General features: G+C 38.4%; 1 protein-coding gene across 8 annotated transcripts in view; it reads left to right on the plus strand.

Moving 5' to 3' along the window:
• Positions 1 to 23,262, plus strand: part of CHD8 (chromodomain helicase DNA binding protein 8) — a 60,687-nt gene that overhangs the window by 23,881 nt on the left and 13,544 nt on the right. For all 8 annotated transcript variants that reach the window (XM_027572812.1, XM_027572808.1, XM_027572814.1 and 5 more), the window contains 19 exons: positions 693 to 807; positions 7,441 to 7,623; positions 7,704 to 7,772; positions 8,135 to 8,190; positions 8,688 to 8,805; positions 11,957 to 12,040; positions 14,798 to 14,935; positions 16,160 to 16,281; positions 16,425 to 16,668; positions 17,481 to 17,657; positions 18,680 to 18,823; positions 19,066 to 19,321; positions 20,337 to 20,547; positions 20,799 to 20,994; positions 21,506 to 21,673; positions 21,873 to 22,052; positions 22,198 to 22,308; positions 22,655 to 22,851; positions 23,053 to 23,252. In XM_027572812.1, coding sequence (XP_027428613.1) covers positions 693 to 807; positions 7,441 to 7,623; positions 7,704 to 7,772; positions 8,135 to 8,190; positions 8,688 to 8,805; positions 11,957 to 12,040; positions 14,798 to 14,935; positions 16,160 to 16,281; positions 16,425 to 16,668; positions 17,481 to 17,657; positions 18,680 to 18,823; positions 19,066 to 19,321; positions 20,337 to 20,547; positions 20,799 to 20,994; positions 21,506 to 21,673; positions 21,873 to 22,052; positions 22,198 to 22,308; positions 22,655 to 22,851; positions 23,053 to 23,252 — 2,969 coding nt within the window. The remainder of the gene's footprint in view (positions 1 to 692; positions 808 to 7,440; positions 7,624 to 7,703; positions 7,773 to 8,134; positions 8,191 to 8,687; positions 8,806 to 11,956; positions 12,041 to 14,797; positions 14,936 to 16,159; positions 16,282 to 16,424; positions 16,669 to 17,480; positions 17,658 to 18,679; positions 18,824 to 19,065; positions 19,322 to 20,336; positions 20,548 to 20,798; positions 20,995 to 21,505; positions 21,674 to 21,872; positions 22,053 to 22,197; positions 22,309 to 22,654; positions 22,852 to 23,052; positions 23,253 to 23,262) is intronic.

Below are 23,262 nucleotides of genomic sequence, written 5' to 3' on the forward strand. Positions count from 1 at the left end.
CTATCCCCTTACCACCTGCATCAGTAAAAAAGCTGTTGGAGGTGTAGCTGCCCTGTTCTTAAATCTTATCTGTGAACTAGAGAAGATTTAGCAACCATTGTCAGCCTTAAGCAGGGTTGGCAGAACCAGGGCTTATCACAGTTGTCTTCTCTTTCCTTTCCATGTTTTTGTGGCTTCACTCCTTTCTCCCTAGCTTCTACCCCCTAGGATTCTCCAGGCTTTGTGGTGGAATTATAATAATGGTTTATATTTGGAGAGGATTTTTCAGCTTTAAAAAAATTTATATTGCCTATCTTAGTTAATCCTCAACAATTCTCAGGCTGGGTATTATCTTTGGTGTTTATATTACAAATAAGGAAACTAATGCCCAGCTAGTGACAGAACTGGAACTAAAGTGAGGCCTTGTAATTCTTGGGCCAGTATTCTGCTTTCTTATGACACCTTCCTTCAGGTATTTGTGAGTACAGTAGTAGAAAGGATTCGTCAAATCTGGTGTAAAGGTCAGACATTGGTTTCAAAACCCAAGTATCTTCTATTTTTCAAACACATTATTCCATAGCTGTGTGTCCTACTGACTGAAGAGCTAGACACTTCTATTAGAAAGTTTCATAGATGATGGTTTAGATTAATTATATTTTTCTTCTCCTAAATGAAGACCCTCACTGAAAATGAATTTGGTTTTTCCTTTTTAGCACCATTACCCCTGTGGTGGGTAAAAAGAGAAAGCGTAATACCTCATCTGATAATTCAGATGTAGAAGTCATGCCTGCCCAATCACCCCGAGAAGATGAAGAAAGCAGCATTCAGGTAAAAGGATCCCGAAAGAACTTAGAAAAATCAAGTTTAATTCTGACAGACAAACCAGGAATAGATACAAGAGACTGTAAGCCTATGCACATTTCAAGAATTTTTCTAAAAGAAAGGTAGGCCCAAAAGGTAAAAGTGGAGGGACCTGGTCATGGTTGTGTTGTTTAAATTTTTGGTTTTTTAGGCAAAAAGCATATTACTATACTGTACTATACTATAGTATACTATACAACAGCAATAGTCAGGGCACCTGGGTGGCCCAGTTGGTTGGGTGTCTGCCTTCGGTTTAGGTCATGATCCCAGGGTCCTGCAATCGAGTCGCACGACGGGCTCCCTGCTCGGTGGGGAGTCTGCTTCTCCCTCTTTCCCTCTAACCCTACCCCTGCTCGTGCTCACACTCTATCAAAAATATAAATAAAATCTTTAAAAAATTAAAAAAAAATAGCAGTAGTCATTTTCTGAAATTCCAGTGTTTCCAAAACGAAGCAAGTATGAAATTATGCTACATGCTTGTTACGGCTATGTCAGTACCTTGGTTTCTCTTAGAACTGTCCATTTATCCCTTTGCCTTACCTTTTCTACACTTCAGGGTTCTGACTGTGTGAACTGGGTGCTTAGGCACAATGTTTTTTCCTACCTTTTGAAGATGAGAAACACTGGAAGAGAATAAAAGAAGCTGGACCAGAAGTTTAGTCCTCTGTCTCTGATTGTTGCTTTATGGTACCACCTTTGGCTCTGGTTTCCAACCATACAAAGAATCTCATCCCCTAGTATTAAGATTTGGAAGACCCATGGTACTTCTTAGTAGCACTATGAGCCTGGCCAATTTACTTAGCTACTGTATCTGAATTTTTCCTTGGTAAATGGAGGCTTTTACTAAACAAACTTTAAGGGCTTCCCTAGCTATTAATACTCAGAAAAGCATCCCCTCTTTCTTGATATACATTCAGTACATTGGCAAACTGATAGTTGGGTTTTTCTGTGGAAATTAACATGTGAGAATAGCTAAGATACAATTGAAAAGGAAAATGAGGCAAAAATTAGATTTAACAGATATTAGATATAGTATGAAATAATAATTACTAGGAGCATGGAATTAGAGAAGAAATAACATCAATAAAGATAATAGTCTAGAAATAGATTCAAATGGTTATGAGAATTTAGTATATGAATTAAAATGCCATTATAAATCAATGGAAAGAAAGAATATTTAATAAATTATGTTAGGACAACTGGCTCCCCATGTAGGAAAAAAATAAAACCGGATTTCTTGTGTCACTACTTAAACAAATAACTAGTTTATTTTATTTTATTTTTAAAGATTTTATTTATCCATTTGACAGAGACATAGCAAGAGAGGGAACACAAGCAGGGGGAGTGGGAGAGGGAGAAGCAGGTTTCCTGCTGAGCAGGGAGCCCGACTCAGGACTCGATCCCAGGACCCTGAGATCATGACTCGAGCCGAAGGCAGACGCTTAACGACTGAGCCACCCTGGTGCCCCAAACAAATACTAGTTTAATCAGAGGTCCAAATGTAAAACTTGAAATCATGAACTTCCTGTAAAACATGGATGGATTTTTTAAAATAATTATCACGTAGTGTAGATCTTTCTAAGGGGGTATTAAAATTGAGAAATCATAAAGGGAAACATTGGTATGTTTGACTATATAAAAATTATGCACGTATAACAAAAAAAATCTACAAATAACATAGTGGTTAAGAGCATAACCTCTGGAGCAAGAATTCCTTGGTTCTCATCTTTATTATTTACTAACGTTGTCACTTCAGCCAAGTTTATTTAACCTCTTGGTGCCCCAGTTTCCTTATCTCTAAAATACAGATACTAATGCCTACCAAGTAGGGTGGTTAGGAGAATTAAATGGAAGCATTTATTTGTTTTATTTTTATTTTTATGTTTTTCTAAATGGAAGCATTTATAAAGCACGTAGGACAGTGCTTAGCTCATGGTAAGAGGGCATGGAAAGAGTTATATATGTGTATGTTAAGTAAAAAAAGGTTAAATAAAGAAATAATTAAAAGACAAACTGAAGGCAAGTCTTTGTAATACAAAGAATATAAATTTTAAAAAGTGGTGTATTAGTTTACTAGGGTTGCCATAAGAAAATACCACAGACCATGTGGCTTAAAGAGCAGAAATTAATCTTATTACAGTTCTGAAGGCTAGAAGTCCAGGATCAAGGGGTCAACAGGTTTGGTTACCTCTGACACCTCGCTCCTTGGCTTGTAGAAGGCTGCTTTCCTACTGTGTCCTTACATGGTCTTTTCTCAGTGCATACATGCCTGGTGTCTTTTTATGTGTCCACATTTCCTCTTAAAAGGATACCATTCAAGTTGAATTAGGGCTCACCCTACCAGCCTCATTTTAACTTAATCACTTCTCTAAAGCTCTTTCTCCAAATACAGTCACATTCTGAGGTACTAGGGATTAGGGTTTCAACATGAGAATTTTGGGGGATTGGGCCGCTTTGGTGGCTCAGTCAGTTAAGTGTCTGCCTTTGACTCAGTTCATGATCCCGGAGCTCTGGGATCGAGCCCCGTGTTGGGCTCCCATCTTGGCAGGGAGTCTGCTTCTCCCTCTCCCTTTGCCCCTCACCCTGCTCTTGCTCTCTCTTCTCTCTCTCTATTTCTCACTCTCTCTCAAATAAATAAATGAAATCTTAAAAGAGTTTTGGGGGGTATAATTCAGCCCATAAGTGGTAATGCCAGCGTTGGCAGTGGAGTTAAGGAACAGACGCTTTTCAGGCAGTTGATGGGAATGTTGAGACAATCTTTTTGGCGAGTCAGTATTTCAGTATGTAACAAAATTTAAAATGTCAGCCCCCTTGGACTCAATGATTCTGCATCTAGGAAACTGTCAAAAGTATGTAATGCTGAGTATGTATTGCAGCAATATTTACAATAGCAGAAATGTCCAAAAATTCATTGTCCATGGGGGGAAATAGTTAATAAAATTCTGAAAATCCACGTGATAGAATAGTACATGGCAATTAAAAACAATAACGTAGAGGGGCGCCTGGGTGGCTCAGTCATTAAGCGTCTGCCTTTGGCTCAGGTCATGATCCCAGGGTTCTGGGATTGAGCCCCGCATCGGGCTCCCTGCTCCGCGGGAAGCCTGCTTCTCCCTCTCCCACTCCCCTTGTTTGTGTTCCCTCTCTCGCTGTGTCTGTCTCTGTCAAATAAATAAAAAACAAAAAGTAGAGGGGCGCCTGGCAGGCTCAGTCAGTAGGGTATGCGACTCTACTAAACAAAAATAAATAAATAAATAAATAAAAATTAAAAATAAATAACTGCAAATCTATTCTATTCATGGACATTTGGGTTGTTTCCAATTTGGAGCTATAATGAATAAGGCTGCAGTGAACAGTCTTAGTACTTCTTGGACACAGGTTTTCATTTCTCCTAGCTAAGGAATAGGATTACTAGACCATAGGGTAGTTACACATATAAACATTATAACTCTATAAGAATCTGTCAACTTCCAAAGTGATTGTGTCATTTTACACTTTCACCGGTAATGAGAGCTCCAGTTCCACATCTTCAGTATTTGGTTTTGCCAACTACCCATTCTTTTTAAATACTTTTATAGTATTCCATATTTTGACTATACCATAATTTGTTTAACTAGTCCCCTACTGATGGGCATTAAGGTTTTCTTTGGTCTTCTACTACTGCAAGTAATGCTACAAAGATTTGTATATATGTGCAGATTTATTTGTAGGATAATATCTTTGAAGTGGAATTTCTAGACCAAAGGGTATTGTCAAATTTTCTTTTATAGAGGTTATGCCCATGTGTATTCTAACCAACAATGTATGTACAAGTTCCTGTTTCAGTATTTGATCAGACTTTCTGATTTTTACCAGTCTGTTAGGTGCAAAAAAACAAAAAGAAAAAGGTATCTCAGTTTAGGTTTCGGTTGTACTTATTTTATTATGAGCGTGAACATCTTTTTACTTTTAAAGCCATTTGTGTTTTTTTCCTACTAACTGTCTATTCATGATGTTTGCCTATCTTTCTGTTGTGTTACGGATCTTTTTCTTAGTCAAAAGAACTCTGTGCTTGGAAATGGATCATTTGGTGTTTTCCCCCTCAGTTTCTTATTTGTCTCAACTTTGTTATGATATGTAAATAGCTCAAATTTTTTGCAAGGTAAAATTGATCAATTTATTAGAAACATCTTTCCTACTACGAGATTATAAAAAATTCTTCCATGCTTTCTTTTAGAAATGCTACGTCTTTTTAAGATTTTTTTTTTTTTTTAAAGATTTTTATTTATTTTTTGACAGAGAGACAGCGAGAGAGGGAACACAAGCAGGGGAAGTGGTAGAGAGAGAAGCAGGCTTCCCTGATGAGCAAGGACCCGATGTGGGGCTTGATCTCAGGACCCTGGCATCATGACCGGAGCCGAAGGCAGACACTAAATGAGTTGAGCCACCCAGGTGCCCGAGATTTTTTTTTTAAGATTTTATTTATTTATTTGTCAGAGAGAGAGAGAGAGCACAGGCAGGTGGAAAGGCAGGCAGAGGGAGAAGCAGGCTTCCCACTGAGCAAGGAGCCTGATGCGGGACTCTATCCCAGGACCCTGGGATCATGACCTGAGCCGAAGGCAGTCGCTTAACTGACTGAGCCACCCAGGTGTCCCTTTTTTAAGATTTTTTAAAAAGATTTTGAAATCTTTTATTTTTATGTAATTTAGTTTCTTTCAACCTCTAAATGGCTAGTCATTTGTTTCCAATCCTGTTTATAGAATAATCTACTTTTCCCTCACTGATTAGAAGTGCTATTTTTATCATGTTCTATATCCACATAAGTATTTTAGTCTATATTTGGACATTATTTCAATGACCTGTTTATCTTTTCTTGGAGAGGTACCAACTTTTGTTAATTAGTATAGCTCTCTAGTGTCCTTAATATCTGGTAAGGCCAAGCACACTTTTGCTGTTTTTCCTGGTTGTTATTTTTGTTTTAAAGATTTTTTTTTTTTATTCATTTGAGACACAGAGATACAGAGAGAGAGAGAGAGAGAGCATGAGCAGGGAGAGAGGCAGAGGGAGAAGCAGGCTCCCCGCTGAGCCAGGAGCCCGATGTGGGGCTCGATCCCAGGACCCTGGGATCATGACCTGAGCCGAAGGCAGACGCCCAACCGTCTGAGCCACCCAGGTGCCCCTTTCCTGGTTATTCTTAAGTGTTTATTTCTCTCTTTGAATTTTGGGATCAGCTTATCTAATTAAAAAGTTTTGTTAATTTTATTTTGTCATATTTATGTAATGTATATAATTAGAATTAGGTCTTCTTATTGCAGGACAATGTATTTTATTATTTATTCAAGTCTTTAAGTCCTCCTGGAGTGTTTTAAAATTTTCTTCATATAGATTTTATATATTTCTTACTAAATTTAATTCTTTAGATAAGTAATCTTCTTGTTTTCATATATAGAGTTTTTTCTTTCTTTCCTTTTTCAGTTTTTTTTTAAAGATTTTATTTATTTATTTGACAGAGAGAGCACAAGCAGGGGTAATAGCAGAGGGAGAGAGAGAAGCAGGCTCTCCACTGAGCAGAGAGCCCAATGTGGGACTCAAACCCAGGACCCTGGGTTCATGATCTGAGCCAAAGGCAGACGCTTAACCAACTGAGCCACCCAGGCGCCCTGAATCTTTTCTTTCATTATATTTTATGGCTCAATCTACATAAGAATGATATTTTTCAAAATTTTTTTTGCCAGCGAAGTTTGCTTAATTTCAGTAGTTCTGTGTCTAATAATTCATTTTATTTGTGTTTTTCAGAGATATAATCATGATTGATTGAAAAATAATTTTATCTCTCTATCCTACCCAATTTTTTATCATGAGCTACAACGTATTAATATTTTACTCGGGGCGACTGGGTAGCTCAGTCACTTGAGCGTCTGACTCTTGGTTTTAGCTCAGGTCATGATCTCAGGGTTCTGAGGTTGAGCCCTGAGTCCACCTCCATGCTCAGTGTGGAGTGTGCTTGGCATTTTCTTCCTCCCCCAACTTGTGCACACATTTGTGCACGCATGCTCTCTCTCTCTAAAATAAATAAAATCTTACAAAAATGTTTGCTCAACCACTTGAAAGAATAACGTAAATCTAAAATGTGTTGATATGGAAAACATCTTTAAGAAATACTGTTAACAAAAAGGTAAGTAGCAGAACAATACTATAATCACCATATACTATGATTCTATTTATTAAAAAAAACCTTAGAACTAAAACAAAAAGCAAAATTAGTAACAAAACATTCTTGCACCTTTGCAGTTCAGAGTTGCTCTTTATGGAAAGCGCATTGGACCCTGCAGGTTGAGTCCTGTTTCATTTTACCAGAGCTTCTTGCCAGTAGTAGCCAGGTTACTTTCAGGTGGATTCTGGTTCTTTGATAAAAGAGTTTGGCAAATTAATATGTATTGGTACAAAAAATAAATTATATGGTTTGATATCACATAATTTGGTAAATAAGCTCTTTATCTTTTTGGCTTGGTTTTTCATAGGGATTTTGGAGTAAGTCTAAGTATACGACTGTAGGCAAATAGTTTCAAAGGTTTTCTCTTTGAGATACCTACACAGTTATTTTAACCATTCTTGCCGCTACAGAAAAGACGGTCAAACCGCCAAGTTAAACGAAAAAAATATACAGAGGATCTGGATATAAAGATCACAGATGATGAAGAAGAAGAAGAAGTGGACGTAACTGGTCCAATAAAAACTGAGCCTATCCTCCCTGAACCAGTGCAGGAACCAGATGGCGAAACTTTGCCTTCCATGCAGTTCTTTGTGGTAAGCTGAGAACTTAAGCAATATGAGAGGTTGTCCTGCTTCTCACAGTGTCTGTTGACTGACTGCATTTTTTGCTACAGGAGAATCCCAGTGAAGAAGATGCAGCCATAGTAGATAAAGTGCTTTCCATGCGGATTGTGAAGAAGGAGGTGAGGCCTTAATCTTCATGTCAACCCATAATCCTGCATTCACAGGCTTTATTTAATAAACACTTTTGGATGCCAGGGTATATTACTACAGTATAATTATGAGATATGGTGGAGGGAAGTTAGCTAGAAAATAGGAATTGTCTTTTTGCTCTTCTTTTGCGTATCTGTTTAGAATGGATAAAGGCTTATTTTTTCCAGCTATCAGATCTCTTATGTTGGAGTACTAGATTAGTTCTTTAATCCCTCAGTCAGTAATACACTCTAGGAACATTGGTATGAAGCTCTACCTTGAGTAGTGAAAATTTAAGGTTCTTCTTTTTGACAAATAAGGTTATTAATAACTATAATTTCTTTCTTCTCAGCTTCCTTCTGGACAATATACTGAGGCAGAAGAATTCTTTGTCAAGTACAAGAACTAGTATGTGATCCATGCAAAAAACTTTTCACAATAAACTCCACAGGGTTGTAAAGAGTTCTCCTGTATAGTCCATACTGGGTGGGAATGTGTCCCCTTTTAATAGTCTCCTGGCCCAAATTGTTGTTTTCATTGAAGAAAATGTCTATTCAGAGAGTATAGTTCGGGAATGGGCATGATTCGTCCTATTTCCCAACAGGAAGGTGGGGTAAGGGTGGTTCCTGATAAAATCCCTTGTGGCCCTGTATAACTTAGTTTAACATTAAGATCTTGCTACTCAGACTGTGGTCTGAGCATCATTTGGGTGCTTGTTAGAAATGTGAACTTTCAGGCCTGCCACAGGTGTTTGTGTGCAAAATCAAGCTTAAGAAGCACTTACCTAGGACACTGTCTCCCCACTTAAGTATGTTGTACTCATTGTGCCTGCTTCTGGCTTATCCCCAAGTCTAGCCTCCCACTTCCCTTTTCTCAGCATGACCAGCTATTTCCATCCCCTTCAGCTCCTATCTACACTGTGAATGGGCTACCATCTCCCAACTAGAGAAGGATAAAAGGATCCATCAAAAACTAAAGCGCTTCAAAACCAAAATGGCTCAGATGAGACATTTCTTCCATGAGGTATTGCCTATCATTTATTTCACAGAAGCATAAATTACTGGGGTTATCAGTCTTGACTATTTAAGATTTATAGTTGCTTTGTATATATGGGTATGAAGTCTTAATTTTGATCATTGGACTTTCCTTACTAAATTGCCCCATGCATTGTTTAACCAGGTCTAAATGTGGTCTTTTTTTAAGTTAATAGGATATTTTGATATTGACTTGCTCAGTATTCGTGATATGTTTTCAAGACGGATTTTAAACTGACCTCTGATCCACTTGGAGCATTCTTCTAATGTCTGTCTGGCGGTTGGTGGTATCTGTAGGCATAAGCAACCATATCATTAGGAAAGAACATTTATTTTCTAACATTTCTAATCCAGTATAACAAGAAATGGTAATAAAGGAGCGTTAATTTACCATAACCATTCTTACTACTGGTTAAACACTGGCGTGTGCATAAGGATCTCTTGAGCCATATTTTAACTGTCCATTTTGCTTTGAAAGCTTTGTATACATATGCCTTTGCTGAATTGGGATTTTTCATCTTTATTATATATACAGAACTAAGTGCCTTGAGAAGACAGATTCTTTTTCAAAGCTTCTTAGAGCTAAAGGGAAAAAAGTATAGTAAGAAAGATTGAGGGAGGGGGCCCCTGGGTGGCTCAGTTGTTAAGCGTCTGCCTTCAGCTCAGGTCATGATCCCGGGGTCCTAGGATCAAGCCCTGCATTGGGCTCCCTGCTCAGCAGGAGGCCTGCTTCTCCCTCTTCCACTCCCCCTGCTTGTGTTCCCTCTCTCGCTGTCTCTCTCTCTGTCAAATAAATAAATAAAACCTTTGAAAAAAACAAAAAAGAAAGATTGAGGGAAGGAAGGAACTGAATGCATAGTTTTAGCAAAAAAAAAAAAAAAAAAATCCAGTTCTGCCTGAATACATATGATAAAGCTAACTTGATACCACCAAGTTTGCAAATAAATGAACTATTTCTCACATCACCTGGAGAGGGCAAGTAGGACCATGTAGTTTTATAATTTCTTTTTATATGAAAGTAATAATTGGGTTGTGTTTTTTTCATCTAAGTTATTTTAAAGCATAATTTGTGAAATGTACAATGAAACTGTAATCCCATTCCAGCTGATATTAGATGTCCAATTTGTGACTATTGAACCAGTCTCTAGTACTAACTCATATGCCAATTAAACCTCCATATATAGGTAGGCCATTTAATCAAATCAGTCATTCGTTTATTCATCATTTATCATGTGCTAGTCTCTATGGAGAACAAACCAGACATGGTCGGTGTTCTTATACAGCTCACTGTCTGATTGGGGAGAGAGAAATACTAAAAAATAATTCAAATTGTGTTAAGTGCCAGAGAAGAAAGAGCACAAGGAGACATAAGGGGAGGGGAAAGAAACACCTACTTTGGATAATTAGGGAAGTCTTCTCTGAAAATTGAATTATGAATAGGAGCAAGGTCATGAACCCATGTAAATAATATCACTGGCATGGGAAACAGCATATTTGAAGGCCCTGAGACAGGCGAAGGAACTGAAAAGACAGTGCAGTTGACAAACAAAAGAGAGTGAATGGCCCAGAATGAGATCAGAAATTTAGGCGAGCAGTGCATACAGACCTTTTAAGCAGTTTGGCTTTAGTTTTGTTTTTATTCTAAGTGAAGAGGAAAATCATTACATTGTTTAAAACAAGTCAAAGACATAGTCCAGTGTTCACTTTTAAAAGATCACCTAGACTTTGGAAAGTGGATTGAAGAAGAGTTAAGCATGAAAGTCTGATGAGCAGTAAGGAAGGAAATATCATGGCTTAGAGTAGAGTGGTTTCACCTGGATAGAATGGATAGATTAGATTTGACAGGGCTTGGTGTGATGGCTTATATAGACAGGTTTGTGGTCTGAGCAAATGGTTTGAGGTGGGATCCTTTATTGAAGTATGGAAGATGGTAGAAGTAGCCGATTTGGGGAAAATCAAGAATTTAGTTTAGACTGTGTTAACCTTAAAATTCCTTAACATATCTCTAGCAAGCACAGATACACAAATCTGGGTTTTTCAGGCTGCAGTTAAAACTTGGATTTTATCAGCATATAAATAGTTATGAAAACCTTAATAATGATTAAAGTCACCTGGGGGGAAGGAATTTCTCTACATTCTAATAGTTCTATATTCTCTTATGAAAGTTGTTTCTATAATAGAATGTATGTGAGCCCAGAACCAAGGCTTAAGAATTCTCCCAAATTCAGAGGTCCAGGCAAAGCAGAAGGAACTGTGTGCCAGAGTGGCAGGAGAAAGATTAGGAAGCAGATATGTCACAAAAAGCAAGAGAGGGAGAGAAGTGTCTTAAGAAGGAAGAGTTTTTTCCTTAAAGTTTCTTTAAGAACTTTCTTTAGAGCCTTGGGTTATTTATTTTCAGATAACACCCAAAGTTGGATACCAATGATGTAGAAGAAAAAGAACCAGTGAAGATGATCAAGAATTGGCCAAAACCAAAATAAAGGGGGAAGGGCTACTGACGAGAGTATAGTGTCTCAGAAAAGCCGAGGGAAGAGAGTGCTTAAAGGAGAGAACTAGGAATTGTGGAATACTTTGTAGAGGTAAAGTGAGATGAGGACAGAAATGTTTCATTATATTTGGCAATTTGGAGATTAATGACGTTGACAAGAGTAGTTTAGTTGTGTGAAGGAAGTGGAAGGAAGAGTGCAGTGGATGGACAGTGGAGGTGATGACATGAGGATGCCTTGTGGTTAAAACTGCTGGGAAAGTTTGGGTATGAAGCAGAACAGAAAAATAGTTGCAGACAGATGAAGAGTAAAGGAGGTCTTTTTAAGATGTGAAATAGTAGAGTACATCTGTGTGTTTATGGGAATAATCCAGAAGAGGGCTCCCTAAGAAGGTGAGAAGGGATGGTATATCCAGAGCATATACGGAGAGAATGGCCTCTGGTAGGAGACACTTGCTCTGGTAATAGGTGAGAAGATGGGTGCAGGTTCAATTAAGTTTTTAGGATTTGATACTGTGAAAATGGGGAACTCCTTCTAAGGCGTCTTTTTAAAAAAATGTTTTGAAGTAAGATCATCAGGTAAAGGTGGGGTGGAAGGTTAGGTTTACTGGACAGTTATCTTTTGGTCTTACTGTTTGTTTCGTAACTCCTCTAGGATGAAGAACCCTTCAATCCAGACTATGTAGAGGTGGATAGGATATTGGATGAGTCTCACAGTATTGACAAAGACAATGGGGAGGTGAGTTGGGGCATGGAAGAACATTAAAGGTCTCAGAGATTTCTGCTGTCTGCTTGCCCATCCTTTATTATGCAGATATGGCTGAAAAATCCCTTGGACAAAAAGGTATTTTTGAGTTTTTCTGAGGGCTCCTTAGGATGATATTGGGAAGATAAGGGAATAGGGAGAGAGGCTAAAAGGAAAGCTTCTCATAAAGTCAAACATCTGAGAGTTGTATTTATAAGTACCAGGAGCTATATTAACAAGTACTCCTTCACCTTGATCTTGTTTTCTCTTAGATTTTATATGGGAGACCCCTGACATCCAGTTAAGGGTGATAGAAGGGGAGAAGAATTAGGGATACGTCACAAATCTCCGTATTTATAAATATAAAAATGCCTGCACAAGACTAATAGCTTTCTCCATGTCGTTGAGAGTTATTTTTTTGAACTTACCATCAATAGAATGCATTTTCGTTTGTCATTAAAACCAATCTACTGCATTTAAATCTGTACTTTTAAACAGACTATTGGAGGGATGCCTGGGTGGCTCAGTCGGTTAAGCGTCTGCCTTCGGCTCAGGTCATGATCCCAGGGTCCTGGGATCGAGCCCCGCATCGGACTCCCTGCTCAGCGGGAAGCCTGCTTTTCCTTCTGCCTGCCACTCTTCCTGCTTGTGCTCTTGCTCTCTCTCTCGCTCTTTCTTTGAAAAATAAATAAAATCTTTAAGAAAAGAAAAGAGACTATGGGATCACACTCCCACAGATTCAGATTCAGTGGGTCTCTGGGTGGGACCCAGGGATTTGTATTTTCAAGTTGGTTCTCCAAGGTATTGTGAAACATTGCTTGATTTGGGAATCACCGCACTAAAGCTCTGTTAGCAGATTTTACATGTGCTAAAACACCTGGTGATACAGTTTCATAAATCACTTTTATTATTTTCCATATAAGAGTTGTAAAGATCTAAGACACCAGTGAATTCAACATTGTCTCTTTTAAATTTATTTCAAACTTACTTAGACTGTGAACCACCATTCCCTTAGAACTCATCGCTTTCTTTTCACTTAAAGTAGCAGTTCTTGGTAGGGCCACATTTCATCAAGTTTTTATCACATCTGACAGTTCCTGCTTACCCAATGACCAGTATAGAACAACAGAACCTTGTTAAAATGTCAGTGCTTGGTGGTGAGCTAGGCTCACTCACAAGCTAAGTGACATGTTTCCATACATCACCCTTACAGGACCTAAGAATCAAGTCTTCCCTCTGTAAAATTCTGTGTTTACTCTATTTTATAAGCCTTTAGGGTCACTCAGAACCTAGATGTCCAGGGCCTATTACAGTTCAGTGTCTTCAAATCCTGACAAGCATGCCTCAGAAAATACATATTCTGCTTTTATGGGTTGGGGTGGGAGTTATTGTTTATTGTTCATTAGGGAGAGGTGAGTGGGGAATGGACTAGTTATTAGAATGGATATGTTAGCTACTGTTAAATTCTTATCATTTCCAGGATCTCAGCCTTCTCAGCCTTAAACATTTTATGCTCTCTACCAACATACTTACTACTCTTCCAAAAGTAATTGATCTTTGGACTGTGTTGGAAATGGCAAGACAGATGAAAATGTTTTAGTTTTCTGGTACTATAACTTGTGCTCCCAACATTGGATAACAACATTCTGTGTACCCATTTTTCCCCCTCCCCAAAATAAGTTTAATTTGTCATCATTTTACATGACCTAATAGTGGAAATCAGTATTATAAATAATAAAGTCATTGGAAAAGTTAAGTTATGTTACTGGAAATGTGTGACCTGGACAAATGGCTTTATGTAGAAAATGACCTGAGTCTCTATAATAAAGAAAATAGGAAAAGAGCAACAGATTAATTCTAGGGATTCCTTGATCTGTGATTCTGTCGAGGTGCTTATATCTTCAGACTTCTTGCTGGCTGTTTTAAGGGGTATTAGATTCTTGTTGATTACACTAGGCCCCATCTAATCCTTTTTTTATGTAAACCAAAAATAGAAATGCAGTCATGGCAGTGATCAATTTGAGAAGTGAGAACAGGAGCCATTTTACCCTAGGTCACTGCTTGTCCCTTTGCAGCAGAACACCTACATAGAGCACAGTCTTGGAGTTGGAGCTTCAGCATTTGCCCCTCCTCTCTTCTCTCTTGTTACCTGTCTTCAGTGACGCTCTCCTGATTATCTCCTAGCTCACAAGGAAATCTCTTTTCTACCATATGACTGCTCTTTGAAGTAGCACCTGCACTCAGAGCTACAGAAGCTCAGAAGCCCAGTGATATCAGCCCTGCTTTGCTCTAATGGGTTTAATCTGTTCCTCACTTAGAAAAGTAGCCTGGCTTCCACTCTTCCACTGTATTAAATTTGGTGCCAGGATAATAGTATGGAGCAGAGCCCTACCTTTTAGTTTCAACCTAATTCACTTCCTAATATAGGAATAGAATTATTTTATTTTTTGCATTTGCTTCGTTGATGAGCATAATGTTTTAGTGCTTAGTGTTCTAGAAACGACTGGGTATAACTTTGCCTCTTGGAACAGATTCTGATAAATTGCTTGGAAAAATGATCAAAGCCATGAATAGTACAGTGCCTCGCAGGTGAGCCTATGGTTGGTGTTCCTAGCCTGACTTTTTTTTTTTTTTTAAGCACTTTTTAGGTATTAACACTTTGTGATCTGATTCTATAGTAAATTCTTACCTTCTAACCACAGCAGAGAACACAGAATCAGTTTATTAAGGCTTTAGCTTTTTCTCCCCTAGCCTGTAATTTACTACCTGGTGAAATGGTGCTCTCTGCCCTATGAGGATAGTACGTGGGAGCTGAAAGAGGATGTTGATGAGGGCAAGATTCGAGAATTTAAACGGATCCAGTCAAGGCACCCAGAACTCAAAAGAGTGGTAAGTACATTTGCATTTAGAATGTAAAGCCCATGTAGGCAATAATATAATTTTTTATTTATAGAAGTTTATGTGTTGTTTTAGCTTTTTATTGAAATTTTCAAACATACACAAAAGTAATAGTGTAATGTACCAATTCCCATATTATTTTAAAGCAAATCCCAGATTCCTTTATTTCATCTGTAAATATTTCAGTGTTTATGTCTAAAGGTAAATATCCCACTTTTACACCTGAGAAAATTTAACCATTTCTAAATATCAACAAATCACCAATTACTATATATATTTCCCTGATTGCCTTCTAATTTTTGTTAAATTGTTTGGTTTGGATTTTGAATAAAGGTCTATATATTGCTATCAGTTAATGTGTCTCAAATGTCTCTTAATTTTAGTTTCCCCCTCCTTTACAATTTTTCTTCAAGAAATCAGGTGGTTTGTTCTCTAGGGTTTTCTATAGTCTGAAGTTTACCAGTTGCATCCCCTTGGAAACTTCTAACGTGTTCTTTGTTCCTTATATTTTTTCATAAATGGTTAGATATAGAACAGTGCTGTCCACTGGAACTTTAGCACTGTGCTTAATATAGTAGCCACTAGCTACATTTCACATGCTCAGTAATCACATGTGGCTAGTGGCAGATATGAAACATTATCATGATAGACAGTTCCATTAGATACCACTCTTCTAAAGGTTTGATCAAATGGGGAAGGGAGAGCACTAAATCTGCTTCATAGGTGATTCTTTCAGGTTATCTTTTTTTATATTATTAGTCATTTATGAGCATTGCCTCAGCCTGTTCTTTAAGGATTTCAAAATGATGTTCTTTTAATTGTATCATGTTTTCATTTGTTGACCAGAATCTACTATAAAAAGAAATATGATTCATCTACTATTTGGTTACTCTGAGATACAGATAGTATAGGAAAGGAGGATAAATGCTTTGTTTTCTTTCTTTATTTCCCAATTTTCAAAATAATGACGTAGTTCTCTAGCATCGTCCAAAAGTGACCACTGGGTTTTTCCTCTTTTGGTTTTCCTCTTTTTTTAAAAAGCTTTTTAAACTTTATTTTAGTTTAAACTTTATTATGAACTCATGAATTTTGAATATATTTTAAATGTTTTTAATCCGTGTTTTTGAATCGATTTTAGGTACTAGAACTACCTAGTAAGTTTTCCTAATTTTGTTAGTGTCTTCACCCCATTTATTCAAATTTTCTCTTTTGTAGACTCGTCCACAGGCAAGTGCCTGGAAGAAGTTGGAGCTGTCACATGAATATAAAAACAGAAACCAGTTACGGGAATATCAGTTGGAAGGGGTCAACTGGCTGCTCTTTAATTGGTATAACAGGTACAGAAAAGAGTAGGCCCATGAAATGTAGGCTTGGTCTGGAATTATTTTTGTTTTCTGTTGAAATAATTCCTTTTTACGTACTTTTTAAAAAGATGGTATCTTTTTTGACATGCTTTTCCTTTTCCATGATGAATCTTCAGGCAAAACTGTATCCTGGCTGATGAGATGGGACTGGGCAAAACTATCCAGTCCATTGCCTTCTTGCAGGAGGTATATAATGTGGGCATCCATGGCCCCTTCCTGGTCATTGCCCCACTGTCCACAATTACTAATTGGGAGCGAGAATTCAATACATGGACAGAAATGAACACTATTGTATACCATGGCAGTCTGGCCAGCCGTCAGATGATCCAGCAATATGAAATGTACTGCAAAGATTCACGGGTGAGTTGTAGATCATGGGAATGTAATGGTTTAGAGAGAGCAGGCCAAGGGACCTGGTATTTTAGAGGCTTTTACGTGAATAAAAGACTTCTATTGTGATTTTCTGAGGTGATTTATGGTATTTTGTCTAGATTGCACAGGGAATTTTTTTATCTTTTGCTCTTTTTATCCAGTGGAATTTTGATCCATTGGAAGTTCTATTTGTGAATACATGCATTTTAAATAGAATTTTATCAGCATTGATGAGTTTTCATCAAGGAAGTATTGAGGTGGTGAACTTAAGCCACTTCCTTTTTTTTTCAAGTACTAAAATTTTCATTAAGAGTAGTTTGTTCTATACAAATTTGAAAATAAAAATTTGAATTATTCATCCTTTCTTAGTCCACATTTTGCTGCTTTTAATTTTGTTAAACTGATTCAATTCTCCTGTTTTTAGACAGTAACGGATATTACCTGTTTCACTTTCAGTTTTGTCTTGTATATTTCAACAGTGCCCAACATTTGTGGATTTTAGTGTTAACTACCAGAAGATCTAGGTCTAAGAATCATGACTTAGTGGTCAAAAGTGTCTAGCTTTATTCAGTGATGTCTGTCATTTACCCAAGAAACTGAATATCTTGAAGAGACATTGTATCTTACATTCTGTGATTTGCCACTATTTATCAGGAAAATACACAGCAGCAGAGATTGGTGGTGGTGCTGTTTGTATTTCCTGCTGAGCCTGCCTGAATATAGAAAGGAGAATGTGTAATGCAGAAGAGGTCCCCATTTAGGTACATATTGGGTCTTAACTTTATTGCCTTCATGCTTAGGGGCGCCTCATCCCAGGTGCATACAAGTTTGATGCCCTGATCACCACTTTTGAGATGATTTTGTCAGACTGTCCTGAGCTTCGTGAGATTGAATGGCGTTGTGTCATCATTGATGAGGCCCATCGGCTAAAGAACCGTAATTGCAAGCTGCTTGATAGCCTCAAGCACATGGACTTGGTGAGTTCCTCACATTGACTTATGGGCGGAAACACCTGGAATTAAAATAACCCTAATTCCCTGTGGAATTAATATAACTAAGCAGAGAAAAAAAAAATCAGGATCCTAGTATTGGGTGGTGGGTGTAGCCTATGGGAATGGACACCTGAAAGTCATATAAAAGTCCTATAAATTTTAGAATTGGAAGGTAGTTGTGTGTTAGTGGTTCTTAACTAGGTGGAGAGGTGGGATACTGTATTAGTCACCTACTGGTACGTAATAAATACTCTGAAACTTAGTGGCTTAAAACAAACTATTATTTTTTTAGGATTCTCTAGTTCAGCAACTTGGGCTGGGCACAGCTAGGCCATCCCTTTTGGTGGTCTTGCCTGTACTCAGTAATGTGGCTGCAGCTGGCAATTGGTGGGCTCCTGGGTCATCTTCCACATGACCTGTCATCCCCCAGTAGGCCAGACTTTGCTTCTTGACATGGTAGAATCAGGGCAGTATCCAGAGAGGGCAAAGGCAGAAGTTGCAAGGCCTTTGAGGTATAGGCTCTGAAACTCACACAATATCACTTCTGCTACATTCTCTTTGTCAGAGCAAGCCACAAGGCAAGCCCAGATTCAAGGGTTGAACCTTGATAGGAGGAACTACAAAGAATTAATGGCCATATTTAATCCAGCACAGGTACATTCCCTAGAGGGGGATATATTAGGATATCTGTGGGGAGTTGAGTGTGGAAAGGCATATGTAATTGCAAAAAAAAACTGTAGTTTTGAGTATTTATTTATTTGCTTGTAATCTTAACATTTAAATTCTTGTTAAATAATATCAAGGTTTTTTTCTTTTTTTGTTGTTTTTAATGTTTTGTGTTTATCAGAAGAGGGAACAAGTGAAAGAAAAGTTAAGATAGTAATCTGGTCCATTCCCATAATTTTATAGATAACGAAATTAAAGCTAAAGTTATATATTTAAGAGAAAACCCCAGAAGTCCTTTGTGTTGTTGAGTTTTACCATTTTTTTGTTTTCTCCATTTCTAGGAACACAAAGTGCTACTCACAGGAACGCCATTGCAAAATACTGTGGAGGAACTGTTCAGCTTGCTTCATTTCTTGGAACCTTCACAGTTTCCTTCAGAATCAGAGTTCCTCAAGGATTTTGGGGATCTTAAGACAGAGGAACAGGTAGGAAGTCTGTCTGGACAAGAAAGGTAAAGTTTGTACTAGGCACACATCTATTACCATGGGCAGCAAGGACCTCTCTGAACTTCTTATAATCTTGTGCCTACATCATTTGTGGCATTGTACAAAATCCACATTTTTCAGATAATGGAAAGCTGTCATTGTGTTTCTTTATGTTTCCATATAATGTGAGAATGTTTGTCCTCATAGTTTTTATTTCTTTTTGTCTCCTGTATTGGACACAGGTTCAAAAGCTACAGGCCATTCTCAAGCCAATGATGCTAAGAAGACTCAAAGAGGATGTTGAAAAAAACCTGGCACCAAAACAGGAAACTATCATTGAAGTAGAGTTGACCAACATCCAGAAGAAATATTACCGGGCTATTTTGGAGAAGAATTTCTCCTTCCTGTCCAAGGGGGCAGGTCATACGAACATGCCTAATCTACTCAATACGATGATGGAGTTGCGCAAATGCTGCAACCACCCGTACCTCATCAATGGTGAGAGACTTCCTGGACAATGCCTGCATTTCTGTATCACCTGTGTTTACTTGCTAATAATATTCCTCAGGAACAGCGGATACGTTGACTGATCCAGCCTAATTTTGGGAGGGAAGGGGATTCTTCTTTTAAAACAAATTTTTTTTTTTAAGATTTATTTATTTTTGAGAGGGAGCACACCTGTGCAGGAGCAGAGGGAGAGGGAGAGTAGCAGACTTTCTACTGAGTGAGGAGTCTGATGTGCGGCTCAGTCTTACGACTCTGAGGTCATGACCGGAGCCAAAATCAAGAGTTAGACACTTAACTGACTGAGCCACCCAAGCACCATTTATTAATTAATTAATCTATCTATCTATTTAAGACTTTATTCATTTGAGAGAGAGAGAAAGAGAGCAAGCATGAGGGGTGGGGTGGGGAGGGCAGGGGGAGAGGGAGAAGCAGACTCCCTGCTGAGCAGGGAGCCCGATGCCGGGCTCAATCCTAGGACCCTGTGATCATGACCTGAGCCAAAGGCATAGACTTATCTGACTGAGCCACCCAGGCATCCTCAGGCATCTCTCTTCTAAAACAATTCTTATGTGGAATGTCTTTCTCTAGTTCTTCCCCCTTGATCCTGCATAATCTTCAAAATTATATGGGATTTGCTGTGCAGAATTTCATGAACAAGAACTCAAGTCATTCTGTTCTCTGGATAAATGTTCTCATCGCTACTCCATTTTGTAGTTTCTGTTTTGGATGCCAGTAGGGTGGTAGTAGTTGTTTGCATGTACTGTTCTAGTCCTCATTGTTACAGGTGTTTTGTCTGAATACAATCTTAAGTCTGACTTATTTGCAGTATTTTGTATAACACAGTTGAAGATGATTTAGGATTTTTTGGGTGCTGAAATTCTCTGTGAAAAGAATGTTTATCTCAAGTCAGATTACTTTTCTTTGCTTCCTTATCTCAGCTAAGTAAACTATAGCTTTAGTATGTTTTTCTGGATCTCACTATCAAGTTTGGTTTTTCTTTTGGCAGGTGCAGAAGAAAAAATCCTAACAGAATTTCGAGAAGCTTGCCATATTATACCTCATGACTTCCACTTGCAGGCCATGGTTCGTTCAGCTGGCAAATTGGTTCTTATTGACAAGTTACTTCCAAAACTTAAAGCTGGTGGTCATAAGGTTCTGATCTTCTCCCAGATGGTACGATGCCTAGATATCCTAGAGGATTATCTAATCCAGAGGAGGTAAGAAAAGAGTCATCCCTTGCCTTGTATTTACTGTAGCTTCAAAAAACTGCAAAGAGTAGGAGGGTCTGGGTTTAATAAAAGTTGGCCAGGACTGGGATAAAAGAAGTATTTAAGATTCTCACTCTCAAATTTCTGATAAGGTTTTTGGTCAGCTAGAGATACAGAATTACTGGTATTGATCCTAATCTGCTTTTTTGGCTTCTTTTTCTGCTTAACCAATTAATTTTTTTTCTGTAACTGCCATATAGGTACCTATATGAGCGTATTGATGGGCGAGTCAGAGGTAACCTTCGGCAGGCAGCTATTGACCGCTTCAGCAAGCCTGACTCAGACCGCTTTGTCTTCCTGCTCTGTACCCGGGCTGGTGGACTTGGTATTAATCTCACAGCTGCTGATACCTGCATCATCTTTGATTCAGACTGGAATCCACAAAATGACCTGCAGGTAGAGGAAATCATTGTCTTAGGAGCTAACTACCTAACCTAAGAGGTTTTTCAACAGGATCAGGATCTCTTAGAAAGACATATCCTTCAAAGAGTATGGAATTGTTTACTTAGTTTAAGGGTGGCAGTCTCCATGTAAGGGTGGCAAACTCTGTAAAGGGCCAGATAGTAAATGTTTTAGACTTTGGGGACCATACAGTCTCTGTTGTAACTACTCATCTCTGCTCTTGTAGTACAAAAGCAGCTGTAGACAATATATAAATGAATGGGTGGGGTTGCATTTCAGTAAAACTTTATAGAAACAGGTGGATGTGCAGACCATGGTTTGCTGATGCCTGGTGTACTTGGTGGGACAATAATTTCATCTTAAAATTGACTTTTGGTTTTGAGTTGATTTCATGGCTGCTTTATAGATGTGAACTAGTATTTTTGAATCCCATCTCCCTCCCCCACCCCACCCCACCCCAATTTTATGTCATTTTTGCCCTTTCTTTCCATTTCTTTTAAACCAGGCCCAGGCACGGTGTCATCGAATTGGGCAGAGCAAAGCTGTGAAGGTGTACCGTCTCATCACTCGTAATTCTTATGAGAGAGAGATGTTTGATAAGGCTAGCCTCAAGTTGGGATTGGATAAGGCTGTGCTTCAGTCCATGAGTGGTCGGGATGGCAACATTACCGGAGTGAGTCCTCTTAGTCTATAGATATATTTATAGCAGGTCATAGTGTTAGAGGGAGACAAAGCTATTTTTTGCACAGGAATCTGACCACCTTGTTTGGATTTCTTAAAATACTGCTTAAAACATAATGAACTAAGTTATTATGATATGGTTAGATAATTTTCTCTTCTTAGTTTTTTCATTTTACTATTGGATTTTGCAGATCCAGCAGTTCTCCAAGAAGGAGATTGAAGATCTTTTACGAAAAGGGGCATATGCAGCCATAATGGAAGAAGATGATGAGGGCTCCAAGTTTTGTGAAGAAGACATTGACCAGATCTTGTTAAGACGAACCACAACCATCACCATCGAGTCTGAAGGAAAGGGTTCAACCTTTGCCAAGGTATGTTCTGTCTGTGGCAAATGCTAAGGAAACGGAGGTAGAGACTGGAATCTTCTAGAATTTAAATGTATTTTTTAAATATAGTTACTGGTTTCCCATTGCTCAAGAAAGTGTTGTAGTCAACTGTGTTCTTTGTTCTCACTAGGCAAGCTTTGTTGCTTCTGAAAATAGGACTGATATTTCTCTGGATGACCCCAACTTTTGGCAGAAGTGGGCCAAAAAGGCTGACCTGGACATGGATCTGCTTAATAGCAAGGTAAGCTTCCTTTTCTTTTAGGGAGGAAGTATTACAGAAGACACATTACTTTCAGGAGCCTTTGTAGCTGCTCTGATTCTTTGATCCTGACCTTGGTTTATGATGTATATTGTATATAAGCCATTGTAAAAACTTTCTGCATGGGAAGCCCCAGAAAACTACTTAGATACCTACCGCTTAACTTTACTTCTGAGTCCCTATAGGTTATTTTGCATGTCCTAAAAAAAATGTCTTTGAGTATCTACAAATGTTATATCCGAGGCTATTTCAATCCACAATTGTCTTAATTCCTTTCCCACGGCCTTGTCACGAAGAGAGTTACTCTTCTACTTCTGTTCTCTGTTAGAATAACTTGGTGATTGACACACCTAGAGTACGAAAACAGACCCGCCACTTCAGCACTCTGAAAGATGATGACCTAGTGGAATTCTCTGATTTGGAAAGTGAAGATGATGAGCGGCCACGCTCTCGCCGACATGACCGACATCATACCTATGGGCGCACTGACTGCTTTCGGGTGGAAAAGCACCTCTTGGTATATGGGTAAGAAACCACCTTGCCATTAGAGGTAGTGTATTTCCATCCTGATGGACACTCTGTTTGCCCTTCAAATTGGAGGCTGTGACCAAAGAGGGGATAATGGGAAAAAACTTTATTCTGTTACCATGTTTTCCCCAGATGTCTTTGTCTCCTACCTTTTGGGAGTCCCCAGGAAAATATTAACACAATTTTCTGTTTTTCTAGTTGGGGACGGTGGCGAGATATCTTGTCTCATGGACGCTTCAAGCGACGTATGACTGAACGAGATGTGGAGACAATTTGCCGGGCCATCCTTGTATACTGTCTTCTGCACTATCGTGGGGATGAAAATATCAAAGGCTTCATTTGGGACTTGATTAGCCCTGCTGAAAATGGCAAGACAAAAGAATTGCAGAATCATTCAGGTAATTATCA

The sequence above is a fragment of the Zalophus californianus genome, chromosome 6 (genome assembly GCF_009762305.2).
Source record: "Zalophus californianus isolate mZalCal1 chromosome 6, mZalCal1.pri.v2, whole genome shotgun sequence".
Classification (NCBI taxonomy): domain Eukaryota; kingdom Metazoa; phylum Chordata; class Mammalia; order Carnivora; family Otariidae; genus Zalophus; species Zalophus californianus.